This window comes from Filicampus tigris, chromosome 3, assembly GCF_054856515.1.
Source record: "Filicampus tigris isolate MCC_2025a chromosome 3, RoL_Ftig_1.0, whole genome shotgun sequence".
In the NCBI taxonomy this organism is placed as follows: domain Eukaryota; kingdom Metazoa; phylum Chordata; class Actinopteri; order Syngnathiformes; family Syngnathidae; genus Filicampus; species Filicampus tigris.
The window spans coordinates 27,605,308-27,622,047 of NC_141219.1; the positions used below are offsets into that span (position 1 = coordinate 27,605,308).

The window sequence follows — 16,740 nt, forward strand, 5'->3', positions numbered from 1 at the left end:
TCTGACGACTCACGACACCGTCACATGTCTATTCTGATAAAACTCCAGATTGTCACCAACAGGCCTCTCAGATGCACTTAAAGTGGAAATCAACCCAAACATATTTTTTTGAAGAATATGTTCCCAGCAGGCCCACTAGTTGAAACAAGGCATTCTGCTTAATATTGCGTTTGTGGAATATAAGTTAAGCAGCAAAATGCACTCGTTTTTAGCCCTCTTTGGGGGCGGCCATTTTGACTTCTGACCTCTGACATCACAACTGCTCACAACGACCAACGGCTGACCTATTTTCTGGATCTGAGCCGTGATTGGTCGATGTGAGCAGTTGTGATGTCATTTTCAGTCGACAGAAGACAAAATGGTCACCCCCAGAGATCACTAAAACGGGTGAATTTTGCCGCTTAACTCATATTTCACAAACGCAATATTAAGCAGACTGCCATGTTTCAACTAGTGGGCCTGCATAGAACCTATTCTTGAAAAAAAACACTATAGAATCACCCTCTTAAACCTGAGGTTCTCCCACCTACAAAATAATTGATATCTTCAAACCCTGTAGCAGAAACATAATTCCAATAGAATTTGAGAGCTGTAGATGTGGTGGCTTTCACACAGGCCCGAGTTTATTATTTACTGTTTCAATTGAAGATGTAAAAATAAAGTGTCAGTGCAAGAGAAACACTATTTTTAATTTTTTTTAAAAATTGAGTGGTAATTACCATCCTCGATTCTGTTACAAAGACGTCGATATTGTCATTGTCTACAAACACATATCTTAACCACATGTCACATTCGACTGGTTCCACTGGTTCAAAGTCCACAAGCGCGTCGTCTCTACCAGTGCTGTTATTTCAGAGCTCCCGTGATCGACGGCGTCCGCCGTTAGGATAACGGCTCTAAAAAATTCCAGGACATCCTCCGCGGTCTCGCAACACCGTCATGTGTATATTCTGATGCATTAAATTGGCTAAGAGACCGAGAATTGGATTAAAAAAAGAGAAAGACTTATACGCTCTCCCGGCTTTAAAGTTAGAAAATCGCAACAGTGCTCCCGGCTCTAGCGGTAGAAACGTGGTTATGCGCTCCCGGCCTTAATTGTTTAAGGAGAAAGCGTCTTTTTTGCTCAGCGGGACATACATTTGAGTCATCCGCATAGCGGTGGAAGGAAATATCGTGTCTTCGAAGGATGGAACCCAGCGTACATTTCACACACACAATACCCGAAGACCGACTTGAAATATGGATTTACAGCGACAAGTGATTCCCATGCACAAAGAAAACCTGCTCTGCACTTGAGAGAGAATAGAGTCAATGCGGACTTCAAAACTGATTCGTCAATGTAAGTGCCTTGAGGGCGTCATACTTGGTGGCTAACCGCATTGCTATGGCTAAAAAGTCATTCAATATCGGTGGGGGGAAAAAAAAAACCTGTGGATGCGTGTTTATTATTGTAGCGTTGCACTCGCCAAGGACATGGCCTTGTATGAACCGGTCCATGGCAGAAAAAAGGTTAGGGACCACTATCCCCTATAACCAGCTTCTGTGCTTGCTGTCCTCAGACCTGCAACTTTACCACAGTGAAACACTGGAGCTGATGTTGCAACGCTGGTCCAAACTTGAGAGAGACTTCCGCATGAAGAACGGCCGCTACGACATCAGTAAAATACCGGATATTTACGACTGTGTCAAATATGATGTCATTCATAATGCTACTCTGGGTTTGGAGGACACACTGGAGTTGTTCAGACTTTCTCGCGCTTTGGCTGACATCGTGATCCCACAGGTAAATCAGAAGAAGGATTCCTCTACTACAAATTTTGTCACAGAAAAAGGAAGTTGCAATTAATCTTTGTTTTGTTGAAGCGATGGGAAGAAAATCTAAAGATTTGGATTCCTTTTTTGTTTGAGTGTATTGATTTTTCAATCTTTCCAAACAAATCCTACTTAGATGAATGTGGAATAGTATTTTTTTTTGAAGCCTGAAACTGTTGCCGTAAAATCAGAATCAGAAGCATTTAAATTGACCCTAAAATTGCAACCTTAACTTTTGACGTTTACCTCTAGTGGAGTTTGTTCTACTCTTGACCATTCAAAATAAATGTCAGATCAAGTCAAAGTAAAAAGCTAAACAAACAGACACAGTTGATCCCTTTCAGCTGGTTGAAACGAGGTCAAGTGAAGTGCTTTTTTTGGTCATCCTCTTTTTGAAGATGGCAAAATGGGCAACAGATGTCAGCTCACCACACCAGAGTACACAGCCCAAGTCTATTGATTATCCATGACGAGTGATCGCTCAAACTACAAAAATAGCTTTGGAGCATTATTTTTTTCCAACTGAATTTTGTCATACTACTTCAGCAATTTGAGCTTTTGTACTTGACGGTAGCATTGTAAAATTGTACTTTAACTGCTCCTGACTTTTTCCATTTTGTTTTGTTGCTGTAGGAATATGGCATAAATAAAGCTGAGAAGCTGGACATTGCATATGCCTACTGCCTTCCACTGGTCAGAAAGATCCAACTTGACCTTCAGAGGACTCATGAGGATGAGTCTGTCAACAAGCTGCACCCTCTGTGAGTGTGGGCCAAAGTATCCTTGATATGTAAAATGATGGGCGCAAAGCTTGAAATGACAGCTGAGAATGTTTTCGATTAAGTGGCAGATCTTGTTTGCAGATATTCACGCGGAGTGATGTCGCCTGGACGTCATGTGAGGACACGTCTATATTTCACCAGTGAAAGTCACGTCCACTCTCTACTGAGTATTTTCCGCTATGGTGGTTTACTCGATGTAAGATGTGAATCTCTTTGGTAGTCAAATGTATGTTCTGGCAAGTGACACTAAAACAGTTTCCGTCTTTTTGTGTAATAGGAAGAGAAAGACCAGCAATGGAATCGTGCCATGGATTACCTTAGTGCTGTTTCTGAACTCAACTACATGACTCAGATTGTCATTATGCTTTATGAGGACAACAATAAGGTGACCTTTTATGTTCATGGCACTCATGCCATTACAATGATAAGTCTCCTAAAATGTGTTTCCTTCATTTGGCAAGATAAAATATACCCACCGCGTATTTGCCATTCAGCACCGGTGGATTTTCCTATTAGATTTATTTCAACTTTATTTCTTGACAGTTTTTCATATTTTGGATTTTTTTTTCCTTTTATTTGTTTTTCTGGGAGTTGTTTCCCCATGTTACCCCTGTTTTTTTAAATAGAAATTATACAATGAATGTTCATCAGCATTTAATTTTGAAGGAGAATTTTTGGGGGCGGTTGGGAAAAAAAATCCATCTGTGTGACATCTTTCATTGAACATGTACTGTTATACAACGTGGAGACCTGCACCCGGGTCTTTTTTTAAAAAAATTTTTTTAGCTGTTGCGGCTTTAAATCGGGTACGCTTTGTAGTCCAAAAATTAGGATATAATATATCCAACCCGTCATTGTCCACATATTCCGCAAGCTCACATATTTTGTTGTTTGAATTTATAGTGTCTGATTGCATTTAATTTATATAAATATTTTTTAAAAAGTGTGAGCTTCACCTATATTCTTTTCTAACAGTGTAACGTGTACTTAATACAATGAATATAAAGTTCAATGAAATATCTAATAACACACTCACAATTACGTTTCTATGTTTTACGTATATAAAATATAAAGCACGTAAACGTAACAGTGCAGGCTGGAAATTGTATGTGGACCTTTCATTTTAAAGTGCTTGAGCCTACTTTGACAACAATAATCTCAATTAGGACAATTCACAGAGTTCACATGCTTTTTCTTGCAACTATATATGAAATTAAGTAAAGCTCACTTATTACTGCACATTTGAAAAGTTCTCAAAAATGTAGTCTGTGTATAATGGTTATATTATATGCCTTATTCTTTTTTTTAAAGGATCTCTCCTCAGAGGAACGCTTTCATGTCGAGCTTCACTTTAGCCCAGGAGTAAAAGGTGTTGAGGAAGAAGAGAATGCACCCACTGGCTTTGGTTTCAGGCCAGCCTCTGCAGAGGTAGCGCGGCAGGTACAGCACAATCAAGCCTTCCAACTACAGTAGATGTGGTTATTTGCAGGTCATGCATGGCATGTGATCTCTTTTTGCTTCTCATTCAGAATGGACAAAAGCAGACAGATCCTGGAAGCTTGGAGGACCTCTCGCGCGATGAGACGGACAGAGCTGTACCGCTGTCTGAGCCAATCACCATACAGAGGAGATCACCACTTATACGTAATCATAAAACTGGATCTATGGAGGTTCGTTGTTCACATATTGTTTATTCATAATAATCATTAAAGTGTTCTGTGGTATTTACTGGAAAACTCACTTATTTACTGGTTTGGGGTTTCTAAAATGCCCTCTTATTCCACAAGATGGCGACAAAGCCCTGCCTAATATCTAATATGCCACTTGATGACGCCAAAGGTCTGGTCTTGGTGCCAATTAACTGTTCAAGTAACACATCTCAATTAAGAGAGAATTCAAAATAATGTATTTCCTTTGCAGTTCACCAGAACACAATCATACTATCGGAAGTCATTAACTTCCACATTATTCTGTCATGTATTTATTTTTCAGTCATTCATGTGATTGGGGCATCCGCGGACCAGTCACACACTCGTACGATGTACTATCACAATTTTCAGCGAATCCCGGCGTAGAGGAAGTTCCCGTTCGAAAGCTTTGGACGTCATGTGACTGATCCCCGCAAACATTTGTTTACATAGTCATAGTAGCATTGACAGGCGAAGTATTTACAATGGACTGTCCAACTATCACAACGACAAATGAGGAGGACTGCAATTAGTGAGTCCTTGCGATCACTCGCATTGAGCGGGAACACCAGAGGCCGTAACCATGGACGCCGTCGTAACCATTGACATCTTGGGTTAGCGCTTATGAAATGGGGAGAAAAAAAAAAAAAAAAGAGTCGCACGAAAGGACCAACAGAATAACTCTTATCAAACCAAACGCAACATTCGCTGCCTACGAAAACACTCACGATTGTTTGCCGCTCTGTGGGATGGGGGCATTAATTCTTCACAATTCCATCCATCGATCCATCCATTACCTATACCGCTTATCCTCACAAGGGTCGCAGGCGTGCTGGAGCCTATCCCAGCTGACATCGGGCAGTAGGCGGGGGACACCCTGAACCGGTTGCCAGCCAATCGCAGGGCACATAGAGACAAACAAACATCCGCACTCACAATCACACCTACGGGCAATTTAGAGTGTCCAATCAACCTACCATGCATGTTTTTGGAATGTGGGAGGAAAACGGAGGGCCCGGAGAAAACCCACACAGGAACGGGGAGAACATGCAAACTCCACACAGGGAGGCCGGAGCCGGGATCGAACCCACGACCTCTGAACTTTCACAATTCCAAATGTTTTAAATTTTTGTAACATTTGTTCCTGCTTGTATTATGAGTTACTTCTCGGCCATGTTGTTCGCTTGCTATGGTATTAAAGTAATGATTTTGACTGACATTGACTCTATGGGCCCTATTTTGGTAGCCTGGCGCTTGGTGTAAAAATGGGTCAATCTTCATGCCAGCGCAAGTCCAGTCTAGTTTATATACAGTGGGTATGGAAAGTATTCAGACCCCTTGAAATGTTTCACTTTCTGTGTCATTGCAGCCATTTGCCAAAATCAAAACAGTTCATTTGTCATTAATGTACACTCAGCTGCGGGGACAGGACGCCTGGTTGCAAATGAAGGAAAGATAAATGCGGCCAAGTACAGAGATATCCTGGAGGAAAACCTCTTCCAGAGTGCTTAGGACCTCAGACTGGGCCAAAGGTTACAAAAACAAACAGGACAATGACCTGAAGCACACAGCTAAAATAACAAGGGAGTGGCTTCAGAACAACTCTCTGACCGTTCTTGACTACCCCAGCCAGAGCCCTGACCTAAACCCAATTGAGCATGTGTATATATATGCATATACATATATGTATGTATATATATATATATATATGTGTGTATATATATATATATGTATATATATATATGTGTATATATATATATGTGTGTATATATATATGTGTGTATATATATATGTGTGTATATATATATATATATATATGTGTATGTGTGTATATATATATATGTGTGTATATATATATATATGTGTGTATATATATATATATATATATATGTGTATATATATATATATATATGTGTATATATATATATATGTGTGTATATATATATATATGTGTATATATATATATGTGTATATATATATATATATGTATATATGTGTGTATATACACATATATATGTATGTGTGTATGTATATATATATATATACACACACACGTGTGTGTATACATGTATGTGTGTGTATACATGTATGTGTATATGTATACACATAATTTTCTTATGGAATTGTGTTTTTTTTATCTGAATTTCACCAGTGAGACGCAGACTTAAATGCCAATGCAGTGCCACCCAATAGTTGGACATTATCTAGAGGAATTACAATTAGTTAGCTAAGAACACATTGAATTTGCCTGTTTTGCCGCGTGATTTTAAAAAAATTCTTTCATTAGCTAATTCTAAAATTTTGTCCATAGGTCTGGCCTCCTCTGCTCAAATTTAAAGCTATTATTGGTGATTGCCGTGTTATATTGTTTTCCTAAAGCTGAAAATAATTTTCCCTTCCAGGTCCTGTCAGAGACTTCATCCTCCAAAGTAGGGAGTTATCGCCTCTTCTCGTTTTGCTCTCGTCAGTCGCCTGACATTAAACAAAGTGGGTTAGGTAAGTATCACATTACTTTTAAGATGCATGCATTTAGATGATGATCATGATGATGATGTGCCATAGTGATGCAGGAGAAGAATCACCACTAATCTGATCAGTTATTTGGTTCATTAGGAAATCTTTGCTTGGGATGACGGACCAAAACAAATAGTTCTGAATCAACATTTCATTGTCTTAATTCACACTATGCCTAGAGCAGGTGTGAGTCTCCCATCAGAGAAAATAAAATGTGTGTGCTCTCCCATGCTTCCCAACCAAACTGAGTTAAATAGCAATGGTAAAATGATTAGCAAATTTTAATACCAATTTAGAAACTTTCAAGGCCTATTGAAAAATTTCAACATATCACAGTGGGTCTAACATCAAAATAATTCATCGCTGCGACCTTACACATTGCTGGTTTTTGGACTGCCGTCTCTGTAAAGCCTTTTAATTTCACAGGATTAAAATCGCATCGATTTTTATTATTTATTTTTTGTCAAGCTGCTAAACCTCCTCTGATGTCCTCAAACTTCGCGACGCTGTCTTAGAGCTTGGGATGGGATGACTCTCTATCTTTCAAGACTTGATTCCACATGAAAAGTGAAATCCCGATTTGCACTCAAGTGTAAATTTTTGGTTGGCAGTGAGTTTGTGGTGATGCCAGACAAGCTACCGGACAAACCGTTTTGATATCAGTGAGCCATTCTTTGTGAATCCTCAGATATACTGTACACTCATTTTCAGCAGTCATATGGGAAGAACCTGTGACTGGAAGTTACTGTAACTAGGTTCCTAATTTTGAAGACAGTGTATTCTTATGAGAACAATCAATCGTGGTTGTCTCAGCCTTGTGCAAGAATCACAGTTATGGGGCTGACATTAGTTCAGGTTGCATGGGTTCCTCTGGTTCTGTCTGCATGTTTATCTTTTTCTTAAAGCCTTACCTTTTTTTGTCTTTTCTCTCTTTCTGTCGCTCTTTGGATAGTAATTTGAGTAACAGCATGTTATGTGTAGTGGTGACTAACCCCCCCGCCCCCCTCGCAGGCTCTCAATGTGCCGGGCTGTTCAGCACCACTGTCCTAGGTGGGTCCTCTAGTGCCCCTAACCTGCAGGACTACGCACGCGCACACCGCAAAAAATTCTCCACCAGCAGTCTATCCTACAAAGACGGTATGTGTTTGAGACACAGCACTGCAGAAAAACAAGTGAAATTTTCAACTTTGACTTGACTATTAAATACATCATCCAGAATGAGGCCCTGTGGAAAATGGGGGCGTGTAAATGTACTGTAAAATTTCAAAAGTGAACAGTTCTTACAATCTTGAAACTCTTCAGCAGTAAGGATATATAGTACATGTTAAGTAAGAGAATGATTATTATTCATGCCCATACATCAATAATCAAATGTTTACAGTCCTGTTTTAGTCACTGCATATTAAGCTCCATATCCATTTTAGTCACACAAATGTGTTTTCCCCATCATTCTTTCTCCACGCCACTTTGATTAGCATGTTTCATTTCAGTAGTTCATATACATGCTACTTCGGGCCCAGTTCAAAACTCTTAAGGATAGGTAGAACAACTGCCTTTTGTAATTGAATATTCAGATGTAGTCCAAGATCATTATTGTAGTTCCGATTGCGTGTTTTAAATGCAACTGACTTTTTAATTTTGTAAATCATATTTCACTGATTTAAATATAGTAAATGGTAGTTGTAGTACTGTAATGCTGTTTTGTCACTGATCTTATCTTTCAGTACTGGTGTTCGTAGTATTTGTATTTTCATCAACAGAATCTGTGTGACTTTTTGGGCCTGCATGTATGAAGGAAAAAATGCTCATCATCTGTTCATTATCTGGCTATTATACTCCAATTCATAATATGCCGTTTTTATTTCTCTCCATGATCCTGGCTGCGCTGACTTTCTGTTGTCTGTTCAGTGTTCAGTTAATACTGGCACTTAACTTGAGGATCAGTCCATATTCAGATAAGTGCAATCAAAACTACTTGCCAACGGAAAAAAATATTTGTGTTCTATAATCGTACAGAAATCATACAACATATATAACATATTGGCGTTAGCATCATTTGACTTTCTGTGTATTGGCCTGACAGGTAAAAATACTTGCCAGTTCCTTCAATTAGTACAATGTCATAATATATATATGATTACAAGTAAGGGCTTAATGATGCGTTTGCCTGTGCTTCCACGGTTGCGTAGCTGTCATGTTGTTCAGATGGTGTCAGTGTTTATCATAGAAACGTTCTTCTCTTCACTGCTGCCATCCTCATACAGTACATAGCACTTGTTCGTCTTTGTCATCCATCTTGTTGCGTCTCATCTTGAGAATTACTGGACACATTTTGATCTCAATCCAGTCTAGTGTTGGTGTCATATCTTTATTTATTTTTTCAGGGCCACATAAATCTAGTCGGTATTTTTCATTGTCCATTACATTGAACTGAGTGTTCGTAGTGACAACTGTTAAAGTTCATATTTGAGGAATTAAGGAGGGTGCAAATATGAAGGAAGGAAAGTAGACCTAAATTACTAAAAACATAGTTTTTTTTCATATTAGTATTGTTACTAGTGAACAGGATATGATAATATATGATCAACAACTTACTGTGGATCCTAGTAACATTAGTGAATTTTTGTTTCCTCAGAATTGTTGTCTATGCCAGCAGTAAAACGATTTTCTGTGTCGTTTGCAAAGCATCCGACTAATGGTACGTCTGCTTCTTTCAAGTATATTATCACCTCACCTTTCTTCTGTCTTGCATGTCTTCAACCTTTTTTTTTTTTACCTTTTTTTCCACACGGCCCTCCAGCATTTTATTTTAGATTTCTTTTTTTTTTTTTCTTTTCAGATTGTTAAAAATCTACTCATATCGTTGTTCTCACTTTTCTAACATTGACATTCTCTTTCTAACCAGGGTTCCCACTAATTCATAGATTTGTGCAATGGTAATTATACATATGACACCAATTCCATTTTTGTATTGCTTAATACTGTACTTATTCAATACTATTGAACTGGTTACATTCCATTTGTGGGAAAAACATTAATTAGTGTACAGTTAGTAAAAAAAGATCCAACAACTCCCTGGCTGGTAGATTACTTCATTCATGGACACAATCAAAGGGCAGTCAACTGTCAAAATATATATATATATATATACACACAATATCATGTGTCGAAATATGAGTAACTTGCGTTCTGATTAACTAATTGAACATGAGTTGTTTTAAAGCTCAGTTGCGCAGCATTACTTTTATGACGTCAAGTCACTGGTTTTGTCTATAATCCTTTATGACGGTCCAAACATGCACTGTCACTGCGATCAACTTGTGATTTCTCCCTCTCCCAGAGTATTGTTTTATTTTCTTGCTAATTTATTTTCGCATTTCCCTTTGAAGTTATTTAAAGTTGAGTTTTCAAGAAATTTTACTTTCCTCAAAAGTCAAGGATACAAAAGATCCATGGCCTTTTTTTTAATATGTACATCCATACAAACACAAATTTCCACATGCTATGGCACGAAATATGATACCTGAGGTCCCAGGTTAACCCAGTAAATTCCAAAACTTGTGAAAAGGGAGGGAGAATAATAACCTAAGATCAAATAAATATGACACAGGGATGAGGGAGATAACTTTGTGGTTTAAATATGTGCAAAGATGCAATGAAAATGCAAGAGGCTTGAATTTTGTATGATATTTACAAGGTCATTTTGTACTTGACTAAAGAAATAGAGTTTTCAAGAAAAAATTGTTCAACGTTTAGGGATGAATGTTTTCAGTAGTTGAGTTCTAGTAGTTGAATAAATAATGCATCTTGAAATCAATTATTTGTTTTGTTAATTGTGATTTCATTTCATTTCCAGAATCATCCAGCCCTACCTTAAAGTCATATTTTTCAGAAAAAGCTTGCTCAAAGTCTGATTAGTACTGTGTGTCTTAAGGAGCACTGAACTTTAAAGATATACTGTATCAATTGTTTTTTAATAAAAACATTTTTTAGGCAGTTAATGGCTTTGTTCCATTAAGAATAATGTATAGGAATTTCTGGTAATTGAAAGTTGGTCGTTGACTTTTGAGCTAATCAGATGTTGCATTTGCATAATTCTCTGATGGCTGTCTGGATAAATTGCAACATATTGCATCCGTCGACACTTGTGCGCGCCCAAATACCGTATTTCCCGGACCTTAAGGCGCACCTTTATATAAGCCGCACCTATCTCTGTTGAAAAATAGGGCCCGTGCACGGCGCGTCATCACTGACGTCGCTACCGGGGTAGTATATTGTGAGCACATTGGAGGCAACCTGTCTACTGTTGTTACACGCAAGACAAACTCGCTGTGTTTCTCGCTTGATTTAGACCCATGATCGCAAAGGACGAACATTTAACAACGGACTAAGTTTTTATAAGTTTTCTGCTTGATGGAAGACCGAGGGAACGCTCGGTTCAGACATGTCAAAACGAAGTCTGATGGCTTGGTTATCGGCTGTAAGATGAAAACATTTCACCATAAAAAAACCTTCCGTCTTGGGCGAGAGTATACTTCGTACATTTTTATAGTGGTGAGTTAAAAATAAAGTTTAGAATACTCTTGCATTCTCTCTTTTAGTCACATACGTGTATGCACTCAATGAGTGAGGTAAAACGAAAGAAGGAATGATCAACGATCACATAAACTGTTAAAAAGGAAATAAGTACGTTCGTTTGTGTAGCTTAATTGGACGTTTCACAAGCAAACACACAGCACTTACTTTAGTACGAATGACGGTGTTGTTATTTTTATTGTTATTGCCTTCAGCATCTGCAGGTCCCGCACCTACCTGTTTGTAAATTGCACATTAGAGGCTAAAGATTTATAATGTTTAAATTACGCCGAAGTGCAGGGACTCACACTACACACACGGTACGCGAAAAAATCCGGCGCACACAAAGGAGGAGGTAGGTCCGTTTCGTAGCTCCACTCAGTATTGGCATTCTGTAGGGATCCAAACCATTTATAATTTCTATTTTTGCAAAGTATCGGCCTCTGGCTTCACTGTCTAATTTATTCTTGTAAAGCACCCCCCAATTTCTTGTATTTCAACATGTGTTTGAATCGACAAATAACAGACATTAACGTGCGGCTGCCACTGTCAGTTAACTTCCGCATACCACCTAATTCATAACCTAGTACATAGCGCCCTCGCCTGTTGAACTCCTCCACCTGCAGTCACATCCTGTTAATAGCAATTGTATACCCAGTGGTATTGCATTGTATTGTAATTCCGGTTAGACCGCCCCCACCGGTGGAATAAAAATCCACAGAATAGCCGCACCGGACTATAAACCGCATGGTTCAAAACCTAGGAAAAAAGTTGTGGCCTATAGTCCGGAAAATAGGGTAATATGGTAAAAATCATCATTAATGATTGTTTTGTTCTCAGATACTAGATACTGCATGTTGATCTCTTTCTTTATTCAACAGAGCAAGCACTGTTTTTTGTTACTTTGTCACACAAACTAAACTTACTTTTTATGTCCAATTCATTCACAGTAGTGCATTCATACATGTGTGAAAGGTCTTGAAATCGACTTACTGCGGACTGCTCAAAGCAGCCTATTCAAATACATATCGATGGCGTTGGGCCAAAGCCTCATACAGTACGTCACATCTTGGTCAATTTCTTATTTTTTCAAAAATCTATACTATTTGTCAGTCCACACGCATGGGTGTTATTTTTACACATTATTGACAAATCTAAAGTGTTGAAAAAGGCTTGCTCTCTTTCAAGATGCAATGCTAATAGTTGAACAAACTTGACATTTTTTGGGTCTCCTGAAAAGTGACCGTTTTAGAAGTACAAGATTTTGGCCCGACGCCAGCGATATGTACTTAAAACTAGTGTTGTTCCGATACTGGTATCGGGTGGTATCCCGATACCGCATTAAAACGCTGGTATCGGATTGGCCGGTACTAACAAATAAAACGCAGATGCCGGTTATCGATACCGGTATCATTATTTGAACGCAGCGCGCATATTAGAGAGCCGCATGCGTAAGGAAAATACGAGGAGAAGCCTTATCCATTATTAGCGTTATTGGTCATCGGTCTACTTATATCTAGTTTGGTGAAAAATGTCTCTATAAGACATACATCGCCACATTGGAGGCAGTTGCTTGGGGGGACTTTGATGCTATCAAGAGCCTGCAATTTGGGGATCTTTGTCTTGCAGCAAAGTATGTTGCTTTTGTTTGACACAGTACATCGATCACTAGTTTAATGGTGTAAAACTTCTTTCATAAAATGGTTTGTGTCCAGATAAACTCGTCTTTATGACCCGTCAAAGCTTTTAGAGCTCGCCATAGCTTGCTAACTGCTAACAAAGAGACGAGTTTGTTTACAACACATCGCTCAGCAAAATTTTCTATAATGTTCCATCAACGTATATGAAATTTGTATACCAATAATTAACAGATTAATGTTGAACAGCAGTGCGAAGTAAATCTTGAATGAAAAGTAAAAAGAAAACAATAACTGATATAAAGTCATCAGATCATAACCTTGTATGATGTGATGGTGTTAAGTGGTCATGTTGAAGATTTGACAGCCATTGTGCGCGTCTGCTTTCAAACAACTTCGTTTTTGCCTCCCGTTAATTTCAATCACTGCTGGTATCACAAAATAAAATCCCTAGTTGACCGATTAGAGCAACCATAAACAGCACAGGTGTTAACCATTTTTAGAAACACATAACGGACTGTTATCCCACTCACTCGACCGCCTGCCCCTCTGGCAACATACAAATGTGACATCAAGCATTTGGGGGTCGGTTAGAATCACTGAATATATTTTAGAAGTACAAATGCTGCACCTTTCTTTATTACAAATGTACATTCATGTGAATACGGTATGTATCCCATGTCTCACTCTCACAAGCACGAAGAGCTATGAAAATCGGCTGTTAATTCAACATATGTATTTTGTGTGTATATGTTGCTACAGATGCTTCGCAAGTGATGATTTAAATATGAATAATTTTACACCCAAGTGAGTGCAATTCTTTAGAATTTCAAAATAAAATTGCGCTTATTTTGGATTTTTTTTCAGACTGAGAGGTATCGGTACAGTATCGCTATCGGCCGATACTGCACAGCCAGGTAGCGAAATCGGTATCGGGGCCAAAAAGTGGTATCGGAACAACACTACTTAAAACCATAGGTTTTACATACACTATAAAAAAGGCACACAATTTTTCTCACTGTCAGACTAAATTTGTACTGTTCTAGGTTAATTAGGATTACCATTACCTTTTTCTAAATGCCAGAATAATGTGGATATACTGTACTCAGCCACAAAGTATAAATTGTACCAGTAAAAAAAAAAAAAAAAAAGCATCACAAGAAAGGAAAAAGTATGTCACTCCAGAGTATGAGTCACATTTATGGGGGACGTTTATTTTCCAAAAACAAAGACCAAGAACTGTAGAGCTCGGACTCGCACCCAAAATTCCTGTTCCGTAATTATGGGTGCGCTCGGTCATGACAGGTGTGCCCCAGGGCTCTGTCCTGGGTCCCCTAATCTTCATCATCTACCTTCTTCCCCGTGGCAATATCTTCCGTAAATTCAATGTTAATTTCCACTGCTATGCCAATGACACTCAGCTCTACCTCTCCACAAAGCCCTCATCCACTCTGCCACCCACTACCTTGATTGACTGCATTGCTGAAATAATATCCTGGTTCGCCCTAAACCTCCTTAACACTAGAACAACTAAACAGTGACAAAACCAAGGTTCTCCTCATTGGCACCAAATCCACATTATCCAAAACACGTAGCTTTTCTGTCACTATCGACAACGCCTCTCTCATACCCTCTCCTCAAGTTAAGAGTCCGGGTGTCATTCTTGATAGCACATTAAAATTTCAATCACACATCAATAACACGACCTCATCACCTTATTTCCACTTGTGGAACATTAATCTTCTCCGTCCATCTCTCACCCCTCACTCTGCTGCCATCCTGGTCAACAACCTCGTCACTTCCTGTCTTGATTCCTGTAACTCCCTTCTCTGGGGCATAAATTACAACTAGTCAAGAATTCAGCTGCCCGCATCATAACCAAAACCCCCTCTATGCATCACATCACTCCTGTTCTCCAGCAGCTTCACCGGCTATCCATACAGTCTCCTATCCAGTTCAAAGTCCTCCTTTTGGCATTCAAGGCCATCAACAACCTCCCCCCCCATATCTGTCCGACCTCCTCCATCTTCTCTGTCCTTCCCGCACTCCCAGATCCTCCTCATCATTACACTTGTCTGTCTCATCTGCCCATCTATCCACAATGGGGAGCAGAGCATTCAGCTGATCTACTTCTCGCCTATGGAATGCTCTGCCACTCCACCTCAGAAACATTGCTTCATTCTCTCATTTCAAGTCTGAACTTAGAACACATCTCTTTATAACTCTCACCCATTTATGTAATTCCAATCTATTTTAATTTATTTTGAAAGCTCTCTTTCGTCTTTTCCTGTTAGTTTTATTTATTTTATTTAATGAATTTATGTTTGTACGGTGAACTTGAGTGACAGAAAGATGCCTTAAAATAATATTTGTAATTATTATTGTTAACATCAAGCTACTTTATGGCACTAGCTGTGTTGTTACCTTCATAAATGCTTCACTGGGAAAATGGCAAGAGAGTCTGGTTGCAGTCACCATTCTCGGCAAAGATTGTAGATTTGTGTTTTCCTAGCAAAGTGAAGTGGTGTCTTCTGGGTCCATCTCCTTAGCCACTCACAGCCAGCCATCACATTCCAAGAGATCCTATTGAAAACAGGAGCACTCACTCTCACACCTATACCTTAATTTCCGGACTATAAGCCGCACTTTTATATAAGCTGCGCCCACTCTATAAAAAAAAAAAAAAAAAAGAAAAAAACATACAATAAGCCGAACTTTTAGATAAGCCGCACCTATGTTGAAAAATTACATACCGGTATTTATTGCATTTACCATTTTGAACTGTAAATGTACATGTACCGGAATAGATTCTTTCCTAACAGTGCCTTTTAACACGGCAGCAACTTTGCTGATTAAAACTGACCAGAAAGAGAAAATAAACAGTACTTATCTTCATTTCACTGCCCGCTGCCACTCCAGGTTGTCAGTTAATGGCCACCTTTTATTGTTCTACTACATACTACATACCACCTAATGCAATAACCTAGTGCATAGCACCCTCGCCTGTTGAGGTCCTCCACCTGCAGTCACATCCCGTTAATGGCAATTGTACTGTAATTCCGGTTAGAACATCCCTAGTGGTGGAAGAAAAATCCACCAAACAGCCGCACTGGACTATAAACCGCATGGTTCAAAACCTAGGGAAAAAATAGCGTCTTGTAGTCAGGAAAATACAGTAGTAATGCAGTCCTCTATAAGCAACCCCCGCGAACAAACACTCATGAGAAGGCTGGGCGTGTATCTGTCAGTCGTTGCAATGATGATGTGTTTTCAATACATTGTGCAGCCCCGCTGTAAATAGTAATGTCTTGTTGTGACCGGCGCTGCACGCTAGCGGCAACAGCAGAGTTATGTCACATATTTGCCATGACTACAGTTCTTCATCTATTTCTTCTGCTTCAATTTATTCTTCTACTTTTTATTTGACGATTGGTAAATACTTTTGGTGCATATTGCCAGGTGGGCATTAGTGGTAGCGCTCTAGAGTGGTTTAGATCCTATTTGGCTGGCAGAACTTTTTATGTTAGCCTAGGTTGCTCTGAGTCCCGCTCTGCTCGTCTGCCGTATAGTGTTCCACAGGGTTCTATTTTGAGGCCCTTGCTGTTTTCATTGTATTTTGCTGACCCTAGGTTCCATCCTACAAAAACATGTTATTTCCTTATACTGCTTTGCGGATGACAGTCAGATATAAGACGCTTTCTCCTTAAGACTACTTTTGTCCTGTTTGGAGGA

General features: G+C 39.1%; 1 protein-coding gene across 4 annotated transcripts in view; it reads left to right on the plus strand.

Annotated features, from left to right (window-relative positions):
• Positions 1-16,740, plus strand: part of ppip5k1a (diphosphoinositol pentakisphosphate kinase 1a) — a 55,641-nt gene that overhangs the window by 20,658 nt on the left and 18,243 nt on the right. For 2 of the 4 annotated variants that reach the window (XM_086025355.1, XM_086025352.1), the window contains exons 19-27: positions 1,560-1,783; positions 2,446-2,573; positions 2,676-2,790; positions 2,872-2,979; positions 3,906-4,034; positions 4,124-4,264; positions 6,685-6,778; positions 7,808-7,933; positions 9,432-9,494. In XM_086025355.1, the coding sequence (XP_085881481.1) occupies positions 1,560-1,783; positions 2,446-2,573; positions 2,676-2,790; positions 2,872-2,979; positions 3,906-4,034; positions 4,124-4,264; positions 6,685-6,778; positions 7,808-7,933; positions 9,432-9,494 (1,128 nt within the window). The remainder of the gene's footprint in view (positions 1-1,559; positions 1,784-2,445; positions 2,574-2,675; positions 2,791-2,871; positions 2,980-3,905; positions 4,035-4,123; positions 4,265-6,684; positions 6,779-7,807; positions 7,934-9,431; positions 9,495-16,740) is intronic. The other 2 variants (XM_086025353.1, XM_086025354.1) reach the window with 2 other exon arrangements.